Source organism: Muscardinus avellanarius, assembly GCF_963383645.1.
Source record: "Muscardinus avellanarius genome assembly, chromosome: 3".
NCBI classification, from domain to species: Eukaryota; Metazoa; Chordata; class Mammalia; order Rodentia; family Gliridae; genus Muscardinus; species Muscardinus avellanarius.
The window spans coordinates 35,253,691-35,265,127 of NC_137788.1; the positions used below are offsets into that span (position 1 = coordinate 35,253,691).

General features: G+C 53.7%; 2 protein-coding genes across 2 annotated transcripts; one reads left to right on the top strand and one right to left on the bottom strand.

The window, feature by feature from the left end:
• Positions 1–1,089: 1,089 nt before the first annotated feature.
• Positions 1,090–2,474, top strand: GUCA2B (guanylate cyclase activator 2B; the record flags this gene model as incomplete). Its single annotated transcript, XM_080691390.1, has 3 exons — positions 1,090–1,176; positions 1,633–1,819; positions 2,413–2,474. 3 exons carry the CDS (start codon positions 1,090–1,092, stop codon positions 2,472–2,474), a joined length of 336 nt encoding a protein of 111 aa, XP_080547516.1.
• A 6,022-nt stretch (positions 2,475–8,496) lies between these two features.
• On the bottom strand, positions 8,497–10,473 carry GUCA2A (guanylate cyclase activator 2A; the record flags this gene model as incomplete). Its single annotated transcript, XM_080692860.1, has 3 exons — positions 8,497–8,561; positions 9,013–9,220; positions 10,399–10,473. The coding sequence occupies 3 exons, from the start codon at positions 10,471–10,473 to the stop codon at positions 8,497–8,499; spliced, it is 348 nt and encodes a 115-aa protein (XP_080548986.1).
• Between the last annotated feature and the right edge of the window lie 964 nt (positions 10,474–11,437).

Below are 11,437 nucleotides of genomic sequence, written 5' to 3' on the forward strand. Positions count from 1 at the left end.
GGTGGGCGGGAGCCCCAGCACTGTCGTGGCAGCTGGGTTCTTTTGTGCCTGTGTGATGGAAGAGAAATGAAGGCTCAGTCACATTTGATGTGGCGTGCCTACTGCCACACAGCTGTAGCAGAGCTGGGATTTGAACCCAGGTCACTCTCCTTCTTTTTTTCTTTTCTTTTTTTCTCTTTTTGGTGGTACTGGGGTTTCTGGAAGCCCTTCTACCTCTGGGCTACACTCCCAGACCTATTTTATACTTTTTTATTTTTGGAAACGGGATATCTTAAGCCAGCACGGCTGGCTTTGAACCTGCGCGATCCTCCTGTCTCCGCCTCCCAAGCGAGGGGATTACAAGCATGCGCCACCACGTCCGGCAGGTCACTCTCTTTCCAGAGCTGGTGGTCTTTCTTCAGGGATGGGGTAACCTCTTGGCTTCTGAAAGACACAGACAGGTGAGGCGGGTGGGATGGCCTCAGGGATCTGGGCACAGGTGGGAGATGGCAGGCAGAGGCCTGGGCAGGGCCTGGACTGGAGGATGGTTCCTCAGTAGGGCTGGAGAGGGGAGTAGGAGTGATGGGGGTTTTGAGAGCATTGGCTCTGGAGAACACTGAGCCCTGTATCTGCCACCTTGCCCTGGCCTGTGTGCTTTCTCCACCCAGGGAAAGAGCTGCAGGCTGACCCGGGGTGGAGACACCAGGCTGGAGTCTTGCTCTGCCGTCCATTTGCAAGTCACTGTGTCTCACGAGCTTTGCTGTCTCTGTCCGTAAAACGGTCTCCCTGTCTTCCTACTCCCACAGGTATGGAGTACGGAATGGAAGGTGGCATGGTCCAAGACCTCCACAGAGAGCCCCGCACACGGCAGGCACACGACTCCCGTCTCCAGGCTCCCGTGTGCTCCGGGCTCTCCGTCCGCAGCACCCCCAATCCCCTTCCTGGGAACCAGCTCTGGGCTTGTCAGAGAGCCAGACTTCTGTCAACCCCACCCCAGCTGGCCAGTTAATGAGTGACCAGGGCTCCGGAGCCCGGCCTATAAGGAGCTGCTAACCTGGGATGCAGGTGGGAGCCAGGTGACAGCTGCAGCAGGAAGACAGAGGGAGAGAGATGGGCGGCGGGGCCGTGCTGCGGCACCTGTCCGGGGCAGCCGTGGTCCTCTTGCTGCTGCAGAGCACACAGTCAGTCTACATCAAGGTGAGTCTCTGCAGCCCACTTGGCTTTTGCCCTGCTTCACCATGTCAGTTCCAGGAGAGCAGCCAGGTGGTGACTGTGTCCTAGAGGAACATCAGGGGAGGGGGCTGGGGCTCAGATGTGGAATAGAAAGGCAGTCAGTCAGTCAGGGACAGGGCCGGGATTTGAACCAAGGTCCACCTGTCTCTAAGGCCTATGCCTTGAGCCACAGTGCTCCATGGTGACACACAGCCTGTGGTGAGTGGGGTGGGGGTGCAAATGCCGCTCCTCCCCCACAGCTGCTCTTTCTGGTGTGACCCGGATTTTCCCTGAGGACCGGGAAGAGTTTAAAGGCTCTGCTGGATCCAGTCACCGCCGGGTCTGTGGCAGTGCCCGTCAAGCTATGGCGCCAGACCATGCCCCCAGATGGCAGGCAGGTCTTGGCCCAGCACTCGACGTCTCCCATCCTCCCCCCTCCAGTACAATGGCTTCAAGGTCCAGCTGGAATCCGTGAAGAAGCTGAGTGACCTGGAGGGGCAGTGGGTGGACAGCCCCCACCTGCAGTCCCAGAGCCTCCTGCCCGCTGTGTGCCACCACCCAGGCCTGCCCCTAGACCTGCAGCCCATCTGTGCCTCCCAGGATGCAGACAGCATCTTCAAGACCTTGAGTAAGCGCCCTGCTGCCACAGATAGTCCTGCAGCTCCTCTGTGTCCTCCCTGCACCCCGGCTCCTCCACTGCATGTGCCTGGAGATAGGGAGACTCAAACTCCTAGCCCTGCCCTCTTTAGACTCCTCCAGCCTCGGCAGAGCAAGCCAGACATGCTGGAAACTCCCTAAGTGCCAGGGAGTCCCCTGAGGACTTCTCAGAGTCCAAGGATCAGGCCCATAAACAGACAGTGAATACCCAGGAAGGGCTCCTGTTCTTACCTCTGATGGGGTAAGAACAGGAGGATCTGAAGGCTTCCAAGGGGAGGGATAACGCAGTGTGTACCTACCTCTCTTTGCCTGTGTTCCCTCCTATGGCACCCCCATCAGCTCGAGCATCCACTTAGACAAGAAAGCTTGGGCTCAGAGCAAAAGTGCCCTGCCCAGTCACTGCTAGGAGGGACAGCATAGGGGAAGGGGCCCCTCACTCTACTTCCAAAGTGTCCTGCTCCTCATCCCAAGCAGCCTTCTCTGCGGTCTGGCCAGCAGCTCCCTGTGGCCCTGGGCCTTGCAGGTCAGGCTCAGGTTCAGATGACTGCTTTCTCCCCTGCCCAGAGACCATCGCCACCGACGAGTGTGAGCTGTGTGTGAATATCGCCTGCACCGGCTGCGGTTGAGATGGCCCTGGGTCCACTGAGTCCACTCCAGATGCCTGTCACCCCAGCCCACTGCTCGCGCAGCCTCCCACCCGAGAGGCCCCAACCACTGTGCTCCTCACCACCCTCGCAGGGCCTGAGCGGCTAGATCAGGTGCTAGACACGGGTGGGAGGAGAGCCTGCCCAGGCAGCCCTGCTTCTGAATAAAGATGCTGCTCACACAGAGCCGAGTGTTCATTTGTCTGTCCACAGAAGCCACAGGCTGAGCATCTTGGGAAGCTGGGAGGATTGAGGGGTGAGGTTGGACTAAAGGGGCATTTCCTGAGGCTGGAGGGAAAGTAAACCCCAATTCAAAGATGAGGGAGTGAGGCTCAGGCAGTCACCCAGGACCACAGAATAACCCAGACTCGGGGACCCCCGGGCTGAGCCAGAGCTCCTGCAGCCCTGATGGGGTACAGGGCAGGGCTGACTCACACACAGGCACAGTCAGGGCTGACTCTGCCTGGGGCCTTCCTCCACCCTCTCTCCCCTGGCTTCCTGTGCTCCTCAGCTCCCAGGGACCATGTGGCCAGCTCACTGGGCAACCTTCCCTCCCTCCACCCTTCCTCCCTCCCGCCCAGCATCCCCGAGGAGTATTAATAACAGCCAGTGTTTGCTGAGTGTTTGCTAAGCCCTACTCAGTACTCTACACATTTGGCACAAACACTGAGTCCGCACGGCAGTCAAATGGAGTAGCTATTATACTTACTCCATCTCCTTTACCAGTGAGGAGAGTCGGGCACACGAGGAACACTTAGCCTGGGACCCAACTCGGCAAAGTGGCCAACGCGTCTTCCCAGGACCTCTGGGCCAGAGCCTTGCTCTGACCGCCCGGCCTGACTTTTCACATCACCCGCTCGTGGCTGAGGCTGCTGAGGGCAGGGCCAGTGCAGCCGCCACAGCCTCACGGTGGCCTCAGGCCCTTGGCCAACGCCAAGGAATTCCCGGGAGCAGAGCCTAGCCTCAGGGAGGAGGGAATTGGGGGCAAAGGGCCTGTGCCCTCTGAAAGCTCCCAAAGCCATGGTCACCTACCACCAGACGCCCCATCTGCCTGCCCAGCTCCACTCACAAGTTCTGTAGCCTCCCAGAGCTCCAGTCTCTTCCTCTCGCCTCCCCCAAGAACGAGGCTGGCTGGGCCATTGTGAGGCCGGCTGCCTCTCTGGACCTCCGCTTCATACCCCCTCTCACTACTCAGCCCGGGCAGGGCTTCCTTCATGCCTGCGTCCTGTGGGCCCTGCATACCAGAGGGGCAGCATAGCACTGCTCCGGCAGAGCCCCTTACTCTGCCCCCACCTGGATGCACGTGCTGCTGCTCCCATAGCTAGGCTGGCTTCCCTCCTGCCTGGTGGAGATGGTGAGGGGAACTGCCACTGGAGGAGCACCTACTGCGTGCAGGCCGGAGGCCATGGGCCCTAGAAACACCACAACAGCTGTGTCCACAAAGTGCCTTTTTCTTCCCGTTCCTCTTCCTTTCCTCCGTCTGCTCCCTGACTTCTGCTTTTTTACCACCTCCCCATTTTCTCCCCCACACAGTTATTTGCACGCCACCCTTCTATTTCTGCGTGGGTGGGCTCAAGTGCTTAGGTTCCACCATAAGCAAGCCACATAGTACTCACCGCTCGTCCTTAGCACAAGGCCTTCCAGGACAGGGTTGTTTTTTGGTTGATTTTTTTTTTTTTTTAAGGCTGTGTATTAGCTTTTCATCATTGGGACAAAATACCAGAGAAAAACAACATAGGAGGAAAGATTTATTTTGGCTCATGGCGTCGGGGTTCCAGCTCATGGCACAAGTACCATGGTGGAAGGGCCGGGCAGAGGGAGATGCTCGGCTCCTGGCAGCCTTGACCACAGAGCAAGTGGGCGGGAGGGGCGGGCGAGGTGCACCTTTCATGGCACACCCCCAGTGGCCCGTCTCCCACAGTTCCACCACTTTGCAGTAATGCCATCAGGCCATTAACCCTGTCGTGGGTCAGTCCACAGGTGAGGTCAGAGCTCTATGACTAGGTCACTTCCCAAGAGCCCCATCTCTGAACACTGCTGTACTGGGGACCAGGCCCTCTACACAGGAGCCTTGTTTTTATTCTTTATTTTGAAACAGGGTCTCATTAAGTTGCATAGGGCCTCACTAAGTAGTTGAGGCTGTCTATGAGACCAGATCCTCCAATCTCAGCCTCCCAAATGCTGGAATTACAAGTGTGTGCCACCACTCCTGGCAGTAGTTCTAATTTTAATTGGAGGGAAGAGCTTAGTGTGTTACTTGGGCACTTTTTGTCAAAGATCAGTTGTGATCTTATTTTGTGATTTATTTCTGGGCTCTCTATGGTTTCTATATTGGTATTTGTTTTTGCTTTTGACAGTAACATGCTATTTTGATTACTATATCTTAGTAGTCGATTTTGGGGTCTCCAGATTTTTGTTGTGTTTTGTTGTTGTTGTTGCTGTTGTTGTTTTTGTGGTACTGGGGATGGAACCCAGGGACATTCTACCTTCAAGCTACACCACCAGCCCTATTTTTTATTCTTTATTTTGAAACAGGGTCTCACTGAGTTGCAAAGGGCCTAAGTAGATGAGGCTGCCCACGAACCGGAATCCTCCTGTCTCAGCCTCCCAAATGCTGGGATTATAAGCGTGTGCCACCACACCCGCTCCGTCTTTTTAAGGGCATAATTTACACCATCTTCAGCTTTCATTTTTTGAATATTTTCTTCTTGCTATTTTGCTTCTTTTTCATACATCTCTTTTCCTTTGGCCAGTCGCTTCATCACACCAGTCTCGATCATGATCTGCCTCACGCAAGGATCGGCCATGGTCCCTGGAGCGCCGAGGCAGGAGGCCTGTACAGTCCTTTCAGTCCTTTTCTTAAGTTATATTTCTAAGCTGTTGTTGCTGTTGTACATGGAAGTTCCTTGATTTGTTCTTTTAAACGCTACTAATTTTTTTACACATTAATTTTATATCCTGCAACTTTACTCAATTTGTTTATTAGTTCTAACATACTTTTTGGTGGAATCTTTGGAGTTTTCTACATATAAGATGTTTTCTGTGGACAAAGATAATTAAACTTCTTCCTTTCCAAACTGTATGCCTTTTATTTATTTTTCTTGCCTACTGCCTCCGGCTAGGACTTCCAGCATTATATTGAATAAATACGGCAAGGTCGGGCATCCTTGTTTTGTGCCTGATCTCACAAGGAAAGCTTTCAGTGCTTTGAGTCTTCTCTCTCCCGACTGCTTGGTTTAACTAAAGGTTTCTCAATTGTGTTTCTTTTTTTCCTTCCAAAATTCCAACTCTTGGTTTTGTTGGTCCTTCCTATTGTTTGTCTGATCTCTTTTTCATTTTTTTTTCTCTGATCTTTATTTCCTTTCTTCTACTATTAATTTTGGGCTCAGTTGTTTTTTCTAGTTTCTTCAGGTATAATGAGATCATTCTTTTTCTCTGTAAGCATTTGCTGCTATGAACTTTCCTCTTTGGATTTCTTTGGCTGCATCCCATTTTTATATGTCTAAAGATACCTTTCAACTTTTAATTTCTCCTTTGACTTGCTCAGTGTTTGAGATTGGTGGAGCTTTAAGAACTTTTCAGTATTACCCCGTTCACTCCTCACTCAGCTCTGTGAAGTGGGGATTCTTGTCATTCTCATTTTACAGACAAGAACACTGAGGCCTAAACTGCTCAAATTCCCACGCCTGTTAACAGGCACAGCCAGGATTCATCGCCAGAGTGTCTGGCTCTGATTTCAAGCACTGAATGATCTTTCTCTTTCTTTCTTTCTCTCTTTCTTTCTTTCTTTCTTTCTTTCTTTTTTTGTAATGGGGATTGAACCCAGGTGAATTCTATTTCTGAGAGAAACCCCCAGCCCTATTTCATTTTATTTTTTATTTTGAAACAGGGTCTCACTAACTTGTGGAGGGCCTCATTAAGTTGCTGAGGCTGGCCACAAACCTGTGAACCTCCTGTCTTAGCCTCCCAAGTGCTAGGATTAAGAGTGTGTGCCACCATGCCTGGCCAAGTATTGAATGATTCTACCCGCCACACATCTCATTAACTCCCCCCACAGCCTTGGGAGGCAGAAAACATTATCATCTCTATTTCCAGATAAGGTCATCAAGTATCAGAGAGGGGCACTCGGATTATGAATGAGTGATGGGATCAGGCTCAAACCCAGTCCTGCCCACCTCCCAGACACTGTGGAGACTGAACTATCCCAGTGCCTCTGTGTGTGAATGTGCCCACCATTCTCACATTCCAGAATGTTCTCTTTCTCCCTACTTCTATATTGGTTTTGAAATCCAACCATTCCAATGCAGACCCCCAAGGGCTAATGAAAATGTATGCCCCTCCTCCTCACAAAGCCTTCTGTGACCTCAGCCAGAGAAGCTATCCTCTGAATTCCATAGCCCGTGGGAATCATGCCTGAATGCCCTTTCTTTTCTTTCTTTCTTTCTCTCTTTCTCTTTCTTTCTTTCTTTCCATCCTCCCTCCCTCCCTCTCTCTCTCTCTTTTCTCTTGCTTGCTTGCTTGCTTTTTCTTATGTGTGGAGGTACTGGGGATTAAGCCCTGGGGAATCCTACCTCTGAGCTACACCTCCAGCCCTTATTTTTATTTTGAAACAGGGTCTTGCTAGGCTGATGAGAGTATCACTACTTGCTGAAGCTGTCCTCGAACCTGTGATCCTCCTGTCTCAGCCTCCCAAGTGCTAGGATTACAGGCGTGCGCCACTGTACCCAGCAGCTTTCCAGTGGCACTTTCTCTCCACCCCACACTCCAAGAAGGGCCCTGGCCACCGGCTCTCCTCCTTCCTCTCCCCTTGCCAACTCATCTTATTTCCACACCTCACGTCCACACCCCGTCTGAATTATTCTCAGCCTGACCCTTGGTCTCTGTTTGTTTTTGTTGTGTTCTCTCTCTCTCTCTCTCTCTCTCTCTCTCTCTCTCTCTCTCTCTCTCTCTCTGTATTTATCACTCAAATGAATTCCTCTTAGGTTTTTCGGGTCTGAGCTGAGGGCTCTAAATGCACCATTTCACCCAGCATGGAGGTGATCACTATTAGTGTTCCAATTTGACAGAGAAGGAGACGGAGGCACAGAGAGGAACAGTGATTTTTCTAACCCTAACCCAGCATGTGGAAGATGGAAGACTAGGGCTGGGATCATGTGGTCCTAGCTCCCCCTGTCCAGGTATATCCCTAGGCAATCATCAAGGGGGTAGTCTTCACCCTGTCTGGGGACAGACAGGCTTCCCCTGGCCCAGAAGCCATTACACAACAGGGCAGAGCCCTGGGAGCACCAAAGACACCGTGGGTGCACAGAGGCGTCTCTGGGAGATCAGGAAAGGCATCTCTGGGAGCAGCCGTGAAGTGAAGCCTGGTGCCAGAGTATTTGCCTGGCCCAGTGTGAGAAGAGGGTCAGCGCAGAGGAAATGGCTCTGCATGGGGCCTGGGGGAGGGCCGAGGGCTCTGCTGGCCTGGTCAGAGGGAGCCCTGGATGCCAAGACCTTGACATTCGTCTCACAGTAGATCGGTGTCTGTTGTTCAGACAGGTGCCTGTGCTCAGAGGTGGCTTAGTGACTTTGGGCCCCCAGAAGGTGGGAAGCACAGCAGAAGTCTCTCCCTCCTGGTCTAGGATTCGGGTCCTGTGTGTGGTGGCAGGTAGCTCAGTGGGGAGAATCCACTGTGCACACTAATCTCCGAGTTTCCCAGGGCAGGTCGGGCACGTGCAAAGCTGGATGGTGTTGGACTGAGGGATCCAGGAAGGAATGAAAGCAACGCTGGAAGGACTCAGGAATCTGGTTTATTGGCTGAGTGTGGGCATAGATTTGGGGAAGCCTGCGGGCAGGGCCTCCAGGCTCCCAGCGCCTCCCTGGGTGTAGGCTCCTCACCCCACAGCCCTCATCTGGGGCAGGGTTGGTTGAGCTGCTAGGTGTGGAGTACCGCAGGCTGCCCTTCCAGCAGAAGGCAGGGCTTCCCTTTGGGAGGGGAAGAAGGCAGCGAGCGCGCGGTACTGCCCTAACATCCGGTACAGGCAGCGTAGGCACAGATCTCACAAGTGGTCGGGTCCTGAGCGATGGTCTCTGGACAGAGATGTGGGGCCTGGTGAGAAGAGCTTCCACTCCCCCAAACCCCCCTGCCGCACCTCCCTTTAACCAGAGTTGGGACAGCCCCTACCCAGTCCCAGGAGAGGCCAACCCAGCCTTTCTTTTCCAAACTCTACTGGGCTTTCTGCCAGCAGACATTCAAGGGACCATTCAAGCCAACCAATCAGAGCTGAGCTTCTACCCCGCAAGGAGATGCCGTATAGACCAGATGATGAGGGCAGTGCTATGTACCAAACCCCTCTGTCCCAGCAAAAACCCTCCTAAGACACCCCCATTGCAACTTAAAAATAATGGAAGCAGTGTGTTCAACGGACCCACCAATCAGAGCCAAGCCTTCCTCCATATCCCACCAATCGGAACACACTGTTTCCTCAACGCCACCAATCAGAGAATTCTCCGGCCACCCTTCCAGGAGCAGGCCTCTCACCTAGCCTCTGCAGGATCTGCTCGCCATCTGGCTCCTGGCAGAGAGGCCGGAGTTCTTCCGGGAACTCTGCGTGGCTGCAGAGCACAGGAGCCACAGGCTCGTCAAGCGCGGGCGCAAGCTTCTTGAGACTCGCGATCTTGGGCTCCAGGAACTCCCGGAGGTCTTTCAGCTTCTTGACTGACTCCAGAGGAAAGGAGAGGTCTCCATCCTGAGAGAGACAGCCAGAGCGTGAGGCCAGGCTGCAGCCTGCTTCCTGGTGTGCCCCAGCCCTGCGGGCCCAGCTGGTAGCACATAAGCTATACTATGCCTAGGAGGAGACGCTCCCTTGGGCGCCTGCTCTGTGACCCAGACATCCTGGATGCCTGAGGTTCTGTGTGCTGCTATATGAAAAATGGAAGAAATGGATGTGGGGGGGACAGTGAGGAGGAGCCAGAGTGTTAATATTTAGGGGAAGATGCAGAGGCGAGGACCCAGGCATCCAGACTCTACATGGCCTTGCCCAGGATGTCATTCTCCCTGCCTGAAAGCCCTGTGACTGATCACAGAGCCCTTACCTCCCAGAAGCAATAAAAGGCCTCCAGGGGCTGGGCGTGATGGTGCTCCCATGTAATTAACTCCAGTACCTCGCAGGCTGAGACAAGATCACAAGTTGGGAGGCCAGCCTCAGCCACGTAAAGAGACTCTGTTTCAAAATAAAAAGGGCTGGGAGTGTGAGAGTGTAGCCCAGAGGGAGAATGTTCCTGGATTAAATCCCCAGTACAAAGTGGGGGGAGGAGCGGGCATGGTGGCCCACACTTGTAATGCTAGCATTTGGGAGGCTGAGACCCAAGGATTGTGGTTAGTTGGCAGCCTCAGCTACTTAGTGAGGCCCTCTGCAACTCAGTGAGACCCTGTTTCAAAATAAAGGATATAAAATAGGGCTGGGGGTGTTGCTCAGAGGTAGAATGCCTTTGGGTTCCATCCCCAGTAACACACACACACACACACACACACACACAGGCTTCCAGGAGCCTCTCATAGTGAGCAGGACACCTGCTGGGCGCCAGCCCGGGCTGTGCTGGTGTGGCACACCCATCACCCATCCACCTGCACCTCTAAGATTCCATGCAATTCCAGGGACCCAGGGGGGCACAAGAGGATGCTGGTTACTGGCAGGTTCTCAATCACTCACCTTTCCCAGCGATTTCTCTCCTACCTAGGTTCATTTGTTCCAGGTTTAAAGGGAAAGGAGTGTGTGTGTGGCTGGCAGGACTGAGAAGAGGCGCTGGAGAATGTGCAAGCCACACAAACACACACACACACACACACACACACACACACACACACACACACACTGCCACTCCAGTCCCAAAGACCACAGCAGGGGCAGGCAGGGACATGGTTTACCTGCACAGTGACCCCTCCCACCAGGGCGGCCCAGGCTCCGAGGAGGCACAGCGAGGAGAGCAGGAAGGTGTTCATGGCAGCGGTGCCCAAGAGAGGAGCAGCTGGTTCTGGGTGCTGGGAACCTGTGCGGCTTTTAAAGAGGTCGGGGTTATTGAGTAACCCCGCAGCCTTTGTCAGCGGCTCATCTGCTGCCTGTCAGGCCTTATCAGATAAGGCTCAAGGCAGCCCTGGGAGATAAGAGATCAGCCCCAAGCCTGGCAGAGCCCCTGCCCTTCCCTGGGCACCACTTTGACCCACAACTGGGTTGGGTCAGGCCATGCGCTGGGGTGGGGCCTGCAGACCTTGGGGAGGGAGGCCCAGACAATGACATCAAAGCAGGGTGGTTCTGGTGGGGCCTAGGGGCTGTGCTGGGGACATGGAGGGGCCCCCCCAGAGCAGGGCAGTCACTGGGGGAGGGTTTCCTACTGACTTGGACAGCGCTTAGGCCTGGAGGATGGGGAGTCTCTTCTGAGGCGGAAGGTCCTTTTGCACAGAGGGTGTTACATGTGGGACAGCCAGCAGGTGAGATAGGCCTGCAATATTGAGGGAAATGTGTCAGCCTGGGGAGGGTGAGGTGGGGACATGATGACTGAGATGACAGAGCTGTGGCTGCAGAACACAGCAGATACCCAGGCTTGGCTGCTGTGACTTCAGGGAGGGACTCAGCTCTTCCGCTCCCAGGCCTGCCTCTGAAGCCCATCGACTGCCCCACTTGCATGTGTCTGACCTGGGCAGATGTTTTCTCTTTTCTGAATTTCACTGTTCCTGTGTCTTCTGCAGGGACCAATACAAATACCTACCTTGTGGGGTAGGTGTGACGGTTTCAGAACTAAATGCATCCTTAAAGATGCTCAGTCATTAAAGCAAGAATTAACAAGTGGGATAGCATCAAACTAAAAAGCTTCTCGTCAAAGGAAATCATCATGAACCTAAAGAGGAAGCCTACAGGATGGGAGAAGATCTTTACCAGTCACCACTCCAATAGGGGGCTAATATCCAG